This window comes from Melopsittacus undulatus, chromosome 11 (assembly GCF_012275295.1).
Source record: "Melopsittacus undulatus isolate bMelUnd1 chromosome 11, bMelUnd1.mat.Z, whole genome shotgun sequence".
In the NCBI taxonomy this organism is placed as follows: domain Eukaryota; kingdom Metazoa; phylum Chordata; class Aves; order Psittaciformes; family Psittaculidae; genus Melopsittacus; species Melopsittacus undulatus.
This window is the reverse complement of record NC_047537.1, coordinates 1,679,264-1,696,817: the sequence shown is the minus strand read 5'-3', so window position 1 is coordinate 1,696,817 and position 17,554 is coordinate 1,679,264. Positions and strand designations below refer to the sequence as shown.

The 17,554-nt window shown below is 53.6% G+C and overlaps 1 protein-coding gene across 1 annotated transcript in view; it reads left to right on the top strand.

Moving 5' to 3' along the window:
- KCNT1 (potassium sodium-activated channel subfamily T member 1) overlaps nucleotides 1-17,554 on the top strand; it is a 75,349-nt gene that overhangs the window by 47,294 nt on the left and 10,501 nt on the right. Inside the window, exons 3-20 of the mRNA XM_034067717.1 lie at nucleotides 4,731-4,810; nucleotides 5,791-5,890; nucleotides 6,771-6,827; nucleotides 7,222-7,270; nucleotides 7,720-7,779; nucleotides 8,617-8,691; nucleotides 9,039-9,122; nucleotides 9,545-9,639; nucleotides 11,171-11,351; nucleotides 11,453-11,617; nucleotides 12,320-12,456; nucleotides 12,668-12,731; nucleotides 13,084-13,192; nucleotides 13,569-13,677; nucleotides 14,376-14,525; nucleotides 14,681-14,919; nucleotides 16,106-16,322; nucleotides 17,396-17,501. Of these exons, the coding sequence (XP_033923608.1) occupies nucleotides 4,731-4,810; nucleotides 5,791-5,890; nucleotides 6,771-6,827; nucleotides 7,222-7,270; nucleotides 7,720-7,779; nucleotides 8,617-8,691; nucleotides 9,039-9,122; nucleotides 9,545-9,639; nucleotides 11,171-11,351; nucleotides 11,453-11,617; nucleotides 12,320-12,456; nucleotides 12,668-12,731; nucleotides 13,084-13,192; nucleotides 13,569-13,677; nucleotides 14,376-14,525; nucleotides 14,681-14,919; nucleotides 16,106-16,322; nucleotides 17,396-17,501 (2,077 nt within the window). The remainder of the gene's footprint in view (nucleotides 1-4,730; nucleotides 4,811-5,790; nucleotides 5,891-6,770; nucleotides 6,828-7,221; nucleotides 7,271-7,719; nucleotides 7,780-8,616; nucleotides 8,692-9,038; nucleotides 9,123-9,544; nucleotides 9,640-11,170; nucleotides 11,352-11,452; nucleotides 11,618-12,319; nucleotides 12,457-12,667; nucleotides 12,732-13,083; nucleotides 13,193-13,568; nucleotides 13,678-14,375; nucleotides 14,526-14,680; nucleotides 14,920-16,105; nucleotides 16,323-17,395; nucleotides 17,502-17,554) is intronic.

The following is a 17,554-nucleotide window of genomic DNA, read 5'->3' as shown; positions in this document are numbered from 1 at the left end:
GTCTGAGCCTCAAGCTGCATCTGGTACCCACAGCCTATCCCTGATGACCCCCCCAGGCCATCTCTTTAATTCCAGACTTGGGCACAGCCACATTCCTTACGGATTTGATCTGGTTTTGCATGGAGCATGCAGAGCTGTCCTCTGGGCTGAGCTGGAGCAGTGGGATGAAGCAGGATCTCACTTGAGGCTGTGCTGCCTTGGCAGGGGTGGGTGATGGCACCCACTAGATTGCAGAGATTTCTGGGGTTATTTTTGGTTTCTTGGGGTTTGGGCTTTTTTTGGTGTTTTTTCCCAAAAAAAAAGCAGAGTTTTTTTTACATCTCACTACATGATGAAGTTTCTTGAGAAATTTCCTGGGACAAGAACAGCTTTTCCCAGCCAGCCAGAGTGTGAGAACAAGGACTGGAGCTGCAGGAGATGCCAAGGTTTTTCTTGTCTTGTGCTCATCCTGGTCTTGCATCCTGCACTTCTCCGAACAAACTATTCTGTCTTTTTTTGGATCTCATCATCTTACAACAAATTGCCCCTAATCCTAGATTAAAAAAGTACAATAAATAACAGAGCAGAGATGAAATTGCTCAGGCATTATGAAGCGCATAATAGGGGTAATTACACATCCAAGCAGAGGGCTTGTAAGTAGACTTGTCCTGTGGTGTTATCTGCATGGTCTGGGGGGGTTCAGCCAGTGTGAAGCAAGGGGAGTGGGGTGATACCTGCTCCCTTCCTGCAGAGCCTGCTGCTGCCTGTGCTCCTTGGTGCTGCCTGGGCTGGGCTGGCTCCACACTGCCCCATTATCAGGAGGGATGCTCAGCCATGGGGAGAGATGCTCTGCTGTCAGGAGGGATGCTCAGCCATGGGGAGAGGTGCTCTGCTGTCAGGAGGGATGCTCAGCCATGGGGAGAGGTGCTCTGCTGTCAGGAGGGATGCTCAGCCATGGGGAGAGATGCTCTGCTGTCCGGAGGGATGCTCAGCCATGGGGAGAGATGCTCTGCTGTCAGGAGGGATGCTCAGCCATGGGGAGAGGTGCTCTGCTGTGAGGAGGGATGCTCAGCCATGGGGAGAGATGCTCTGCTGTCAGGAGGGATGCTCAGCCATGGGGAGAGATGCTCTGCTGTCAGGAGGGATGCTCAGCCATGGGGAGAGATGCTCTGCTGTCAGGAGGGATGCTCAGCCATAGGGAGAGATGCTCTGCTGTCAGGAGGGATGCTCAGCCCCAGCAGCAGGGAGGGGACAGTTGAATGGACCAGCTTGTCTGAGCTGCTCCGAGGGCAGAGCCTGTTGGGGTGTGTGCTTTAGGGTGATAACACAGTCAGAGTTTAGCTTGATTTTGTTTCAAAGTTAATTTCTTGACAATGAAATTAAAGGGTATGTTTTAGATGATATCATCTCCTTCCCTCAGCTGGAAATAGAGAAGCTTTGATACTTTGGGGTGGTTGCTGCTGCCTGGGAAAAGCCATCACTCATTCAGCTCTGGGGTGTTGGCTTAACCTGGTGCCTGCAGAGCGGGTGCCAGTGCTGGACCACAGCAGCTCCCTGGTCCCCATCATGCTGTGCCTTTGCTCTGCGCTCCCTCCTCCTGCAGACAGAAGCCCTATGGGACAGCCACCATCAGCAGGGCATTGGGAGGGCCATGGCTGTAGACCCCCATTAACGTCCAGGGGCTCAACTCAGCCACAAGGGCAGGTTATCTGCACAGGAACATGTTCTTTCTACTTGTTCCTTCGTCTCTTTGCACTGATAGACACCCCCTTCCCCCTCCCCATGACCTGCTTCAGTTGCTTTCCCAATGTATCTTCTTCCTGCAGCCATTAAGGTGGATGGATATGTGGGCTGCTTTGTCATGAAAAGTTAGATCTCTTCTAATCATTCAGTTCTTTTACCCATCAGTGTTTATATTCATAGTCTCGAGGTGGGCTGCGGAGCTCCAGATCAGCAAACCATCTGTCTGGCGACAGAGATTTATATTGCTGTTTGTTTCTTTGATACGGAGGCGAATGTCTGGGAGAGGAATCATGCTCCCTCAAGTCTCCCTCTCCTCAATGCATTTAATCCTCGGGGACTCTGATGAATGGGATGCCCAGCACTCATGACGGAGCTGAAGGCCAGTTCTTAGCGTTTCTGGACGTTTTCAATAAGGAGAAGGAGCAATCAGCTTGTGTGTGCACTGTTGTGAGGAGCTGGGGCAGCTGATTTATGCCCTGGCTCAGATAAATCATTTGCCAAACCCGGCTTTGGAAATTATTAGTTTTACTGTGTGTTAAAGCTGTGCTTATGAAGCTCTGCAATGACGGCTCCTCAGGCATCGTGCGCTCATAAATCCCCCTGCTTCACTCCTCAGTGCTGTGGTCCCCATGGCAGGGCCTGTGGTTGCTCACCCTCCTCCCTGCTCCCTTCGTGTGCCAGCCAGGCTGGCTGGTGAGCTGGGTTCCATGCAAAGACCCCTTGTGCTGTCTGGTCCCTGCGAGCATCAGGGCTCCAGGGGGGATGCAGGCTCAGCTCCCGTCTGTGCTGCTGCCAGGGATGGTTGGGGTGAGGTGTGCTCTTGGGGGAGCCCCACAGCTGCTGCCAGGGATGTTTGGGGTGAGGTGTGCTCTTGGGGGAGCCCCACAGCTGCTGCCGTGGGCTCATTTGTGTGAAGCATTTTCCTCACTGGATGCTGTGCAATGTCCTGCTGAGCACTGCCAGCTGTACCTGGGCATCCTTCCCCTTGGCATCGTGACCAGCACAGATGCCAAATGTCCTAACAGAGGTTGGTGTGTGCCCCACTGAGGCTGTTGGTTATTGTCACCTGTGTTATGGAGCTGCTCGGTGGGTGACATCCTGCCAAGGGTCCCAGGCACAGGGTCTGTGGTGGACCTGCAGTGTTTGCTTCCCTGATAAGGCTCCTGCTTTCTTTCCTCTCCAGCACTGACAATGGGGACAAGGTGACCGTAGAGCACAGAGCCCCTGGGCTCTGCCCACAGCAGCTCCAGAGCCAGAGATGGGTCTGCATCACCCACCCCTCAGGCTGTACCTGGTCCAGGCTGTGCTGCCCCAGCAGCATCAGGTTGATGCTGAAGTCCAGGCTCTTCAGATCAAGTCTGACTTTTCCACCTGATAGGGGACTCCACAAGAAGCTCTGAGGAGCTCTCAAGCATGTGCTGTGCAGTCAGTGTCCCCATGAGCTGTCAGCTTGGTTGTGACATGCCAGTGGGCACCGGTGGGTACCAGGACCTGGATCCCTGGGGCAATGAGGGTGTCCTAAACCCCTTCCCAATCTGCAGCTCCTCCTGCATCCACAGTAAATACCTGTTTATCCCTCTGTTGTCAGAGGGAGTAGCAGCTGCTTTCCAATAGATCCCGATCCGTGTGCCAGGCAGCACGCTTGGCTGGAGCCAGCACCATGTGTGCATGGGGGACTGCACAGGAGAAATGGAAGGGGATGGTAGGTTTAATGACTGTCACTGTGAATTTGCTCACACTGGTCTCTGCCTTGGCTTGGTAATAGGCCTGATTAATGAGATCTTGATGACCTCTTCCAAGCAGTTAAAAACATAGTAATAATAGTAGCACTTACTTAAGAGACTTGTTGAATACAGTGAAATAGGGGAAATAATGGCTAATTTATATTGCACTTAACTCCATTATCAGCTGTAACAGTAATGAGCAGACTTTGTCTTGCTCAGAGTCCAAAGCTGAGACATCAGGAAACATTCCCTTTCTGCCTGCACTTAGCAGACAGAGTGTAATTTATAACCCTGCCTAGGATGAACAAGTGAGTTTGCAAAGGGCTACGGGCACTTGTACAGTAATAGGAGAAGAGTTGGCAGATGAGCTGAGCAGGACCAGGTTGGTCTGGATGCCATTAATCTGGGTATGCTTGATCCCAGACCCTGCACTGGGAGCAACCCCCAGCCTTGGTGAGGCTTTCCCCATCCATGAGCATCCACCCGGCATGTGGGGACCAGCATGAGGGAAGTGGATGAGTGTCAGTGATGGAGACTGGAGCAGCTGAAGATGAAGAAGGTCACAATGGTGGACGAGCCATGTTCAGCTTCACCTGTGGCTCCTCTCTGCTGGTTTCTGTGCAGTGCCCCATCGTGTGGCTCTCACTGTGGTGTCTTGTCCCCGTGCCACAAGTCACCAGCAGCTCCCAATGCCAAGTGACGTTTGGAATTGGTTGTCAGCTCCTGGGTTTTTCTGGAATGGCCAAATGTGGTTTCTTAGCAACAAAGGGTTGGTTTTTTCTCCTTTTAGATCAGATTTGTTGTTTAACAGCTTCAACGCTGAATGCTGCTCCTACCTGGGTAGAGCCAGGACATGGGTGTACCAGGGAACATCACCCTCACTGGTTCCTGGTCTGATGCAGCCACAGGGGCTTGGAGCAGATCGAGTGTTGCTGAGGAGACTGCTCCACTTTTCTGAGGGGCTTTGAATGCTGTAAAGCACATGGGAAAGGAGAAGTCTGCAAGTCTGATGTCAACTGGCTGGATGTGAATGAAAGCCAAGCTCTCAACCCGAAGCAGGCCTGGCCCCATGGGTCACATCTGCATCTTTAGTAGTCACTGATGCACCACGTCTTGGTGTTCATGGCCGGTGGTAGCAGTGATTTGGTACTGTGGAGCCTGGGGTCTGCTGTGGGCTGCTCTGGGGGAGGTCACTCAGCTGGGATTGGGAGATGGGGCTTCTGGGGGGCTCCGGGTCCAACCTGCCCACCCCACTGACATTCTGCTCTGGTGCTGTCCCCATAGGGTGCAGGTGGAGTTCTATGTGAATGAAAACACCTTCAAGGAGCGGCTGAAGCTCTTCTTCATCAAAAACCAGCGATCCAGTGAGTGCTCCATGTGTGCAGTGAGCATCTGTGGGAGAACCCAAACCCTGCCCAAGCTGGGAGAGCCAGGCTCTATCCCAGCGGGATGCGAAGCCATTGCCATCTGCTGGTGGCTGTTAACCTGGGTGTCCTCGGTGCCTGTTGGCCTTTCTGTTGGGTGTTGGCCAACCTGGTTGCATGGGATGATGATTGCCACCTTTGCTCACTGGAGACAACCACAGCATGGAATCCAGTTGGGACAAATTGCCAGGAGCAGGTTGGGTGTTGAGAGCTGCCTGGGAGGGGGTAGGGAGCAACCATCCCCATCGTGATGCCAGTGATGTCCTTTCACCCATAGGGAGGTCAGTGGCTATGGGGCAGCCGAGGCAGGCTGTGAGCTCCCCACTCGCTGCAGATTAGCCTCCACTTGACTAATAGTGTTGTTATTGCCTTTCTCCGAGCTGTCATTAGCTGTCTGGAGGGAGTCTGCTCCTTAATTTATAAATCCCTATTTTCCTTTCCGCCCTGCATCCTGCGCCTTGTTCCAGAGCTGGAGCCAGCACAACAGGGTGCCCACGGGGAAGTTCTTAATGAAAATGTGATGAATTCCTCACTTGTAATTTGAGCAACAACCCAATGAACTGGCTGGAGATGGATTGCGGATAAAGCAGCAGCTTTTGCTCACCATCCCTCATGCAAGCTGGGAGCAGAGTGGGGCCCTGGCCCTGCTGTCTGATGCTTTTTAATGGATGCTTGCTAATGAGGGGGATACACTCCAGCAGCTCCTCATTTGTGTCTCGCATCTATTGGGGTCAGCAAGGAGCTGACTCATGGTTATTTATGGCTATGTTGGTCTCCTGTCTGACACTGGGTATGATGCAAAGCATGAGCAATGTTTGCGTGCTACCCTGGGGCACAGTGGGGTCCTGTGGTGTGTGGGGCTGTGCTGTGGGGTGCCCGGGTTGTGCTGCCTGGCCCATGCTGTGCTCTCCCTGCCGCAGGTCTGAGGATCCGGCTCTTCAACTTCTCCCTGAAGCTGCTCACCTGCCTCCTGTACATCGTCCGTGTCCTGCTGGACAACCCAGAGGAGGGCATAGGCTGGTGAGTGCCAGTGGTGCCACTGGTGAGAGTGGATGCGGTGCTTACAGCAGGTGTGAAGATGCACAGTGGGGGCTTTCCTCACTCTGTTTCACTTGGTGCTTTAGCAAACTCACTGGTCTGGGGGCTTTGCTCCCTGCTCAAATGTGGGTGTCCTCTGACCCTGCACAGCAAAGAGATGGTGGCAAAATCGAGGGTGATGTTCATTTCCAGTGCTGCCTGGTTCTGATGATCAGGGCTGCACCGTGGCCTTCACACACAGGCAATGGCTCATGACTTCAGTGGGTGGCCATGCAAGTGTTTTCTGAAGGCTGATGCCCTTGAAGACACTTCTGCTAAATCCCATTTAAGTGTTTGGGAAAGGAATATGTTGTGCCATTTAAATCCTTGAGGTGACAAATGATTACATACAGCAGCTTTGCTCTGGGTTTCAGTGTAAGCCTATTTTTAATGTGTCCTTGCTTTGTTTAGCTCACATACAAAGTGGGGTTTTTCTAAGAGCAAGGAGAGTTAGCAAGTTAACCTTCTCTTTGCAATGGTTGCAGAACAACCAAGTACATCCTCGTGCTCCAAATGTGGCTTCAAACCTGTGAGGTTTAAGCATGACACATGCACATCCCTGAACAGTTGAGCCCCGCTGCTGTTTGGGAATGTTCCCTTGCCTGAGGGTGCGTGGCAAATAGGGGCTGGCCAGAGGGAATGCTACAGCCCCTGCTATAGGGACCAGTGTGTGTCTGAATCCATGGGAGTGTGCTCTGGGGTCTCCACAGCATCAGGACACAGCAGCCAGGGCATCCCATGAGCCCTGGGGATTGAACACCAGCACCCTTGCTCCTTCCTCCCCCTCACTGACTGCTTCCCTTCCTTTGCCTTTCTCTTATAGCTGGGAATGTGAAAAACAGAATTACACCACGTTCAACCAGTCCACAAAGATAAACTGGTGAGTCGAGAGCTGTTCCAGTGCTGGGGTCTGGCTCTGCCAGGGTGCCGGAATGCAGGGATGGATGTGACTGCTGCTGGCAGCGGCCCAGGGCCACTTCTTGGTCTCAGGGCTGCTCCAGGTGTGCACAGCAGCATCCCGGATTGAAGCAATTGACTGTGCGTGTGGCTGTACCCCTGGGAATGATTTATTCCCTGTGCAGCCATTAATGATGCACTTATGCATGAACATAAAATGTTCCTAACTGCTGGAACAAACTGCAGTAAGGAACAAACACCAGTGCCAGTCCTTGGCTGGATCCTGCATCCATGATGGCCTCATATTAGTGTCTGGTGGGGGGTAAAAACGTTGCTGTTTGGGCTACAAATTCAATCTGTTTTGATTTTCCTTGCAGGTCACACATCTTCTGGGTGGACAGGAAGACACCGCTGTGGGCTGTGCAGGTGAGTGCCCATGGCTGTATGGGAGGCAGCAGGTCTCTGTGCATCCTGTGCTGGAACAACAAGGGGCAATGGGTTATCTTCAGTGAGCACAAAATGAGCTGGGGCTTCTGCTGGGAGAACATGGCCCTGGGTGAAAGTCACCGGGAGGGATAGGAGAGGGAACGCTGTAGGAAGGTAAAACCATGAGGCTCAGTTCCTCCCCAGCCTGGATGCAGCTGTGTCCGTAATGGGCTGTTTCCAGGCTGGGGAATGGCTTGTGAGAGGGTTGAGCACCCGTCAGCTCCTGCTCAGGGCTGCCTGAGGCTCACACGTCCAACCCAAACAAACAGGTCCTCATCTACAGTACCCACGGGCTCCTCATCACACAGGGCAGGGCGGGCTCGGGATGCTCTGATGACTGATGCTGCATCACAGGAGCCCTCAGCAGCCTTTGGTGTCTGTCTCTGCAGGTCAGCATAGCTCTAATCAGCTTTCTGGAGACCATGCTGCTCATCTATCTCAGCTACAAGGTACGTGCCCTGCAGGGAGCAGTGGGCAGTGAAGCGCTGCCTGGGTCAGATCCCCCCCTCCATGTGAATTCATTTCGCCTCCTTTGAGCTGTCTGAAGCCTGAGGCATCCTGCAGGACGTTTGTGTCAGTGATGGCTCAGTCTGTGTCTGTTTTCCTCCCTCATTCCCCCCCGGCTGCTGGATAAGTGTTGTACAGAGCAGAGCTGGGGGGTCTCTTTCCTTTAAATTCAGCCTGTTTACCAAAACTCGCTGGTTTTATGGGGAACAGATTGATGCATGTTGAGCTTCCTCAGCCTGAGGACCTGGAGCTGAGCTTGGCAGCAGGACTCCTTGTGCTGAGGTCTGCTGCCGCCGGAGGTAGCAGGCACTGCTCCAAGCCAGACAGGGAGAGGCACCAGCTGACTCCTTTGGACCAAAGCCCCTTAAAATGGCCAAGAAAAGTGACCTTAACAAATGGCATCTTCTCAGATTCAACTGGGACAGTTGGCAGCAGAGACTCAGACCCTGCGTTACCAGCAGTCTCTATCACTCTCATTCTCTGTCCTGCACTGTATTATGCACTGTATTGCATGCAGCATCCCCAGCTTTGGGAGCAGCAGTGATGGACAGAGGGATGTCATGGCTGCAGAAAGGACTGAGCAGTTTGGGGAGGTTTTATTGCCTGTGTTCCTGCTGCCAGCACCACATCCCTCTCCCATAGGCAAACCAGAGCATCTTCCTGGCTCCTCTGGCATCCTTCCCCCATCTAGCAGGGTCTGTGGCAGAGTAGGAGCTTTTTAATTGTCCTTTGGCAGGTTTTTAAGCTTCCTTAATTGTTATTTGCCTCTCATTCCTCAGGGGAACATCTGGGAACAGATATTCCGCATTTCATTCATCCTGGAGATGATCAACACGGTGCCATTTATTATCACAGTGAGTGTTTCCCAGTGACATTTTAAAGCAGCTTTAAGTTAAGTTTAACAAGTCCTGTATCTTTGGTGGTGAAATAAAGGAACATGGGTGTGTGGCCAAGTAGTATTTAAAGCTGGCAGGATATTTTTCCTTCAATGTAATGACTTTCTCTGGAGTGTTAGCCCAAAAACCATCTTCCCTTTTCAGCTGCTCTGCTGCAGCCAGGGCTGCTTTCAATGGCAGCCTCTGGAAAGGCCAGTGCTGCGTTTGGAGATGGATCCTTCCCAGCAGGACTCAAATTGCCTGTTTATAGGGGTTATTTCTGTAAAGAGTGTGGATTTTTGTGTTATTAACTCTTGTTTTTGCAGATATTCTGGCCTCCTTTGCGGAATCTGTTTATTCCTGTGTTTCTGAACTGCTGGCTTGCCAAATACGCCCTGGAGAACATGATTGTGAGTGACCGGATGCATCCCACCCCCTTTCACCTGCCCTGGGGTTGGTGGGAGGTGAGGCTTTGCCAGCTGGTGATGCTGTGCAGTGACCCGCTGTGGACCAGGAGCCCTTTGGTGTCAGAGCCATGCTGATTCTGTTGGTTGCACATTGAGAGGGACGGCCTCTGGCTGTCCCCAGGATATGGTTTTACATCAGGACGAGGTGTTCCAGCCGTTCCCATGTGCCCATTTCTGGCTGTTTCTCCTGGCAGCAGAGCCCAGACCCACTCATAGAAATGCACATCCCTTTTCAAGGGCCAGATTCTGGGCTGATCTTCATCTGGGTGGGCACTGCTGGCAGCAGGGGGCAGCGGTTGGTACCCGGATGGGCACTTTCCCCTCAGCCTCTCCGAGCTGGTGAGAGCCCTTTCCTCTCTTTGCAGAATGACCTACACCGAGCCATACAAAGGACCCAGTCTGCGATGTTTAACCAAGTGCTCATTCTGATCTGCACCCTCCTGTGTCTTGTTTTCACGGGGTAAGTGTTGCTCTTCCTTTCACTAAACCACCTTTTTCACACAGGGAAACCAGCTTAATGTGTCCTAAGGGTGATGGATGGAGCCAGGCTCTTACAGGAGAGGGAGGTGGGGTGAGATCTTCTTGTCTGGGGTAGGGTGGCATTGCCAGGACATGAAGTGGTGATGTTGGTGATGTGGGAAGTCAGAGGAGGTTCTGCCTTTAGTCTTCTAGCCTGATTCTTCAGTCTGAGAGGTTTGTGCACACTGAGGAAAGCATAACAAGGGTGCCCAGAGGAGCTGTGGCTGCCCCATCCCTGGCATTAAGGCCAGGTTGGACAGGGCTTGGATCAACCTGCTCTAGTGGAAGGTGTATTGTAGGGACTAATTATGTTCCCTAATTATATGGTTTTAACAGAAACCTGTTAATGGTGTGTATAAGGGTGTTGGAGGGAGATGGTCACTGCATACAGAGCAGGGCTGGGAGTGCTGCAGGGTCAAGGGCAGGGACAGCAGTTTCCTGCAGGGACAGGCTCTAATGTGTGTGATGCCTCATTCACCAGGACCCATTGCACTCCTTGGTTCTGACCACGCTCTTCTCCCCACCACGATACCACTTGAGATACCTATTACACAAAGAGCTCATTTGTGTAATAGGCCACTGGGGCTCCTGCTAATTAACTGGCCCTTTTACCCTGCTCGTTGCCAGCAACAAGGGCAGCTCTTTATAGAGGAGTCAGTTCTCACTGCTGGGTACTTAGCTTTAAATTAGGCTTTTTGAAGCTTCCTCTGGCTCCTTTGGTCTGGATTTGGAACATATAATACCACTGAGCTGCTGAATGGTGAGGAAATGAAGCTTTTAGGCTCATGAGTCTGGCAGTAAAGGCAATCTTCACTTGTGAATGACTAATGCAACTGCAGTGCTCATCAGTGCTCCCTGCCCATGGCACCTCCTGCCTGCTATGGCCGTGGTTGTGTGTCTTGATGGATGCAACAGGGCTACAATTTGGGTACAGGATGACTTAGGTCATGCTTGTGTATAGCAAGGTAACTTAGAAACTGCTGGTAGTGAGGTGGCTCTGGGATACAGCTTTCCAAGAGCAGTGGCATAGGAATAGGATCTGCCTCCTGCTGCTGGAGCACATCCCTCTTATGAAAGCCCTTCCTGTGGGATGAGTCTCTCTAGAGCCTTACTGGGAAAGCTGCTTGCTTCCATGAGTTGGGTTTTTTTGCAATGCAATGGCAGCCTCCCAGTGGTGTTCAACATGTTTTCCATGGCACAGACTTGCTGTGACCCATCAGCCATGTCCTAGACATCCCAGTGCTGCTCTGGTGAGCAGCCACATCACAAGAAATCCTTCATCTGTGTCAGTAGTGGAATCATCTCTGCTGGTGACATAAATCCACTGCTGATGCTGACAGTGTGTTACAGACAGATTTACTCCATGGACATGGGTTTAAGTTGAGTTCTAGGGTCCCCTACTGACTTCAACAGGCACTGCCTGTCTCCTGGGCAGGGCAGCACTCACTGTGATGCTCACTTTCTCCCTTCAGGACCTGTGGCATCCAGCATTTAGAAAGAGCAGGTGAGAAGCTCTCCCTCTTCAAGTCCTTCTATTTCTGCATCGTCACCTTTTCCACTGTGGGCTACGGAGACGTGACACCAAAGATCTGGCCTTCCCAGCTCCTCGTGGTCATCATGATCTGTGTCGCCCTCGTCGTGCTGCCGCTCCAGGTTAGCCCTGCCCGAGGATGGAGAGGGATGCAGAGGGATGCAGAGCGTGTGCCCAGGCAGCCCTGCCGATGGGGACAGCAGCTCTCTGCCTTCGCTTGCAGTTCGAGGAGCTCGTCTACCTGTGGATGGAGAGACAGAAGTCGGGAGGCAACTACAGCCGTCACCGTGCCCAGACAGAGAAACACGTTGTCCTGTGTGTCAGCTCCCTCAAGATCGATCTCCTCATGGACTTCCTCAATGAGTTTTATGCACACCCACGCCTGCAGGTGAGGACCAGGCATGGTGGTGGCTGCCCAGCTGCAGTGGATGGGGCAGCATGTACTGTACTGGCCAAGGAGAGGTGATGAGTGGTACCCTAGGGCCTCCTCACTTTGCTGTGTTCATGGTGGGGCTCTCTCTGCTTGATCCCCTCTGTGTTCTGGCCAGGCCTGTTGCAGCTCTGTGTAAGCACATGGAGAGGGATTTTCCTAAATGTAAAAGATGTATCTGCTGAATGGAGAGTCTCAGGCAGAAACAGAACATGTAATTGCTAAACCTCTCTGGGATTTAACCAGCTTTTACTGGAGTATCCCCATATAATGAGTGATCGTCTTGCAAATGGCTGTGCCTTTCCTGCTTCCCAGGATGAAAGGATCACAGATGTGTTTAAGATTTGCATTTCATTCACATCCATTTCATTACCATCACCCAGCCGTGACTCCAGCTTGACATTCAAGCTGTAAAGTCCTGCTCCTTGCACTTTGCTGTGAGCACTAAGCTCTCTGCTAGTTCCATAGTCAGATGTGCCTGCATTGGCTTTATTATGTGGAACAGGGTGGAGATGATGCTGATGTGTTTCCCATGACCATTGTAGGACCCTGGAGCAGGGGGTGTCACACACCAGGGGCAAGTACCAGAAGCCCCAGAGCAACAAAGCCCCATGTGCAGGACCTCCATCCTGCCGACCCACGTGAGCCTCTCTCTTTCAGGACTACTACGTGGTGATACTGTGCCCAACAGAGATGGACATCCAGGTGCGACGGGTCCTGCAGATCCCTCTGTGGTCACAGCGAGTGATCTACCTGCAGGGCTCTGCGCTGAAGGACCAGGACCTCATGAGAGCCAAGTGAGCTGAGGAGCACGCTGCACATCCACGGCAAGGCCGGTGCTGCCGTGCAGACCTTGGAGCCACAGAGAGGGTCCCCAATGTCAGCCCAGATGCATGATGATGGGCATCCCTGCATGGGGGTCTCAGAGGGGGTTGGCAGTGCCCTGGCTGGTACAGGCAGATGCCATTGGCCATTGCAGTTGATGGAATCGCTGCTCTCTGTTTGCAGGATGGACAATGGGGAAGCCTGTTTCATCCTCAGCAGCCGGAACGAGGTGGACCGCACTGCGGCGGTGAGCCAGGCCTGGGGGTGGCATGGTCAGAGATCATTCATGGCTCAGCCATAAGGGACCGGGGTGATCGCTGCATCTCACCTCTGCCCAGCACAGCAGAGCATCAGGAGGCAGCTGCAGTGAGAGCGTGGGGTTGAGAGCTGAGCCCCTGCAACTTCATCTTCCTTTTGCTGTCCCAGTTTCCCAGCAGTGCTGGGCTTTGGGGAGCAGGACAGGGCAGGTCTCTCGGTGCTGGAGGACCCTTTGCCATAGGTCTCCATGGTGGCCGGGTGCTCTGCATTTCATCCTTGGTGCAGAAGCACTGGGGAGAATAAGCCATCAGACAAGCAGCTTTTGTTCTTTTCCTTGCTAGGATCACCAGACCATCCTGAGGGCCTGGGCTGTGAAGGATTTTGCCCCAAACTGTCCCCTCTATGTTCAGATTCTAAAGCCTGAAAACAAGTTCCACGTCAAGTTTGCTGGTGAGTTGAAGGGGCTGTGCTGGAAGAGAATTAGCTCAGGACAGGCTTCTCCTTGTCTGCTGCAAGGGGCTGTCAGCCCCGTTATCATGATGCTCACTGAAGCCTGTACCAATGTGTGAACCCCACACCTTGCAGCAGCGTGGCCTCAGTGGGGTGGTGTCAACCTTTCCTATGGTGCTGGCCTGTCCCTGTTTTCCTGTCTGCGTCAGCCCCATTCATGGTGTTGCTCAGGGGCTGTTGATCGGCTGAAAGCCCCCTCAGAGCATCAGGAAGAGGGAGCACCCCAACATCACTGCATCCCCCAGCACTGTCAGCAAGGAACCAACCCCTCCATCCCTGTCCCTGCTGTGACAGTGACAGCCCCTCTGCCTTTCAGATCACGTCGTCTGTGAAGAGGAGTGCAAATACGCCATGCTGGCACTGAACTGTGTCTGCCCTGCCACCTCCACCCTCATCACCCTGCTGGTGCACACCTCCCGTGGCCAGTGAGTGCTGCCTGCCCCTGCCTGCCCTGCCTGCCCTGCCTGCCCCTGCCTGCCTATGCTCTGGGCCCAGGGGGAGAGGGTGAGGGTCTGACATGGGTCATGGGGAGCCCAGTAGGGACCTGGGAGCAGAAGCCCATATTGCAGGGGGAACAGAGCAGTGCGGATGAGCTGCCAGCACCAGCTTTCCAGGGGCTGGGAATTGATGTATCTTCTTTATACCAGCATGGTCCTGCAGGTGGGAGGGTTAATTCACAGCTCGTGCAAACACAGGCCCTGCAGGCTGTATGGCAGGTCCATACACAGTGATGCTGTGGGTCCTGAGCTCCTTGGCCGGTCACAAATGTCTGCATTTTGGGTAAAGTGTCATCAAAAGAGTTATGAAACATCATTTCCAGACGGCTCCTTCCCTGTGCTCGGAGCTGTTTGCCAACAGGGGCTCTGAACCCTGTCTCTGCACCCCCCGGGAGCCCTCATTGAATAAAAAGGCACTTAAAACCAGCAATGAACATGAGCTGCAAGCACTGACAGCTCATAGTGCCACGTCCCTGCGATCTCACTGCTGCTGGGCTAAACATGCTTCAGTGCTCATTAGCACTCCTGCTGTCGGGAGATGGATGGTGTGATGGGGGCTGTGCCAGCACCAGCGGGTCCCATCCTGACGCCATCGGGGGGTCCATCCCCACACGCTGTCATTGCAGGGAGGGCCAGGAGTCCCCGGAGCAGTGGCAGCGGATGTACGGGCGCTGCTCGGGCAATGAGGTCTACCACATCCGGATGGGCGACAGCAAGTTCTTCATGGAGTACGAGGGGAAGAGTTTCACCTACGCGGCCTTCCATGCACACAAGAAGTGAGAGCCAGGGGTGGATGTGGTGTATCTGGCACTCTGCATCTCTGGGGGTCAGGGCTGGGCATGGAGGGCACTGGGAGGTCTTTCGTGCAGGGGCAAAGGCTCAAAGGGGCTATTCTCCAGCTGTGAATGCCCACGCTGTGTTCCTGGAACAGGTACGGAGTCTGCCTGATCGGCATCCGGAGGGAGGAGAACAAGAGCATCCTGCTGAACCCCGGCCCGCGGCACATCATGGCAGCATCCGACACCTGCTTCTACATCAACATCACCAAGGAGGAGAACTCTGCCTTCATCTTCAAGCAGGAGGAGAAGCAGAAGAAGAAGGGGTTTGCTGGGAGAGGCACCTACGATGGCCCATCCCGCCTGCCTGTGCACAGCATCATCGCCAGCATGGGTGAGTTGGTGGGGCAGGGGGTAGTGAGGGTCCCTGGAATGGGGCAGGAGCCTGCACACTCCATCTCCTTCCAGTCACCTCCCCATTAAAATACACCCTGGCCCTTGCTCCCGGGCTGCTCTCAGCAAGCTCAGATATCATTATTAAAGACCCATGTCCAGTATTATGAACAGTATTTGCATAGATCCCCCAAGCCCTGGCTGGAAGAATAAATGCCAATGGCCACATCCTAAATCACGTCCATGATTCACAGCCCGACCAGGAGCACAGTTCGCTCTGCAGCGAGTGGTGCATTTCCTCACATAAATACCATGAGTCACTACTTCCAGCCTGTATCTGGGCAGAGCGGGTTCTGGGGAGGCTGAGCTGCACCAGCAGGTTATGTTTCAGGCAAATAAGTTATGCGTTTGTACTCATGAGCAGCAATTTGCATTGATTATCCCAGCAAGGCGCAGAGCGCTGTGCTCAACAGCCTTTGCCAGTGCTCTCCTTACATGGGTCATTGGCAGGGGGACCTTTGAGAGGGATGGAAATCGCATGGGTGCCTGGAGAGCTCAGTGTTCACTACAGCTCCATAACTATGTTTGAGGTTTGGAAGGAGGACAGGATGGGGAGGCCTCTCCTGTCCTGGGTGAAGATGTAGAGCTCAGCAGGAGGGATGCAGGAAGTAGAGGAGGGTGTTGTGCTGTGTTGGAGGCTGCCTGCCTCTCCTAGGGAGCTTGAGGATGATGGGGGCAAAGGGGTGTCCATGGGGAGGGCAGTGTCCCAGCAAGGGCAGACACAGTGGCATCAGCTGTGGCATCACCTGGCTGGTGTCCTGCAGAGCCTGCAAAGCGGAGTTAGGCTGGATGGTTGTCCTCCTTGAGATACATCTGAACCATAAACTGCTATACAGGCAGGTTTTGCAGTAGGTGGGCATGTAGAGCAGCCAGCCTAATGGAGGTGGCCACAGTGCGGGGACAGAGAAGGTGACAGTCCCCAGGGCCAGCAGCCTGCACCCACCATAGGAGCTGTGCCCCAGGGAGATGCTCCACACAGCAGTGCCCAAGCAGAGGTCACTGGTGGGTGCTTTGCCTTCACTCCCTGTGCCCATGGGTGGTTTAGCTGTATGTAACAGGCACGATGCTTTGCTGCTCTTCACTGCCTTATAGCACATTCGCTGTGCCTCCCTCCCCACCGTGTCCAGGTACAGTAGCCATGGACCTGCAGAACACGGAGTGCCGCCCTGCTAACAGCAGCAAGCTGGCGCTGCCGGCAGAGAACGGCTCCGGCACCCGCCGGCCCAGCATCGCACCTGTACTGGAGCTGGCTGACACCTCCTCCCTGCTGCCCTGCGACCTGCTCAGCGACCAGTCCGAGGATGAGATGACACAGTCGGACGAGGAGGGGTCGGCGGTTGTGGAGTGAGTTCCGCCTGTGGTCAGACTGTTCCTTGATGCATCCCTATGAGGGTGATGAGAGAGGCTGTGGCTGCCCCATCCCTGCAGTGCTCAAGGCCAGGTTGGACACAGGGGCTTGGAGCAGCTGCTCCAGTGGAAGGGGTCCCTGTCCATGGCAGGGGTTGGAGCTTTAAGGCCCTTTCCAACCCAAACCATTCTAAGACTCTATTACTCATTTCAGAGAGATGGGGACCATTGTAAATGACGGGTGTTCGATAGTGCCTTAGGCCTCCTGGGGCTCATTCCCTCTCAGGTTCTGCATGAGCACATGAACATGTGCACCATGGGCAATCACTGCTTTTGGGGTGCTTTGGAAACACCTCCTTGGGTCCCAGTGAAGTTGCACCAAGGCAGACGCTGCTGGGGGTGGGCAGGTTGTTCCATCAGTCCTCTCACCTCCCCTCACTCTCTGACATGAAAGGGATTCTGTTCTCCATGGCAGATAAATGAAACCTCACAAAATAAACGTTTAAAGCTGTTTCTGGCAGCCAGGTAAGCACTTGCTTTACTGGTTACCTGCTGGGCACTGTCACAGCCATGGGGGGAGTTTACTGCAAACACACAAACTGGCTTTTAATTCAGGTCCCCTTTTAGCTGTTCTCTAAAGGACAATTTCAGCTTCTGGTTCCATCAGAGATGCAAATGGTGATTTTTTAAATGTCTCTTCACCAAAACGAGCTCTGAAAATGGGCCATGAGGTTGTTCTGTTTCTTTATGTGGCTCAGCATCACCGTCCTCTCCTGGAGCTCACTGCTCTGCCTCCCTTAAGCAATGCTTAATGGTGCTTAATCTGCTGCCTTCTCCCCCTCTGCTGGGAGCACTGCATACTTACAGCCTCGTAACCCATTGTATGGCAAAAATCATTCCTAAATACGTGCATTTGGGAAACCTCCAGCTGCTGCAGGGGTTTTGTGGAGCATTTACCAGTGCTGAATCCTGGGCTGCTGTTCCTAAACGTTATTCCCATTATCCGAGTGTTGTGCCTATGGAGAGCTCTCCCCACGGCCTCACGCTGCTGGCTTTGGTCTCTGCTGCAGGTACGTGAAAGGCTACCCCCCGAACTCCCCATACATCGGGAGCTCCCCGACCCTGTGCCACCTTTTACCCGAGAAGGCCCCATTCTGCTGCCTGAGGCTGGACAAGGTACAATGGGGCTGCAGCCCCCGGGATGGGACGGCTCTGTGCGTGCTGGGGGG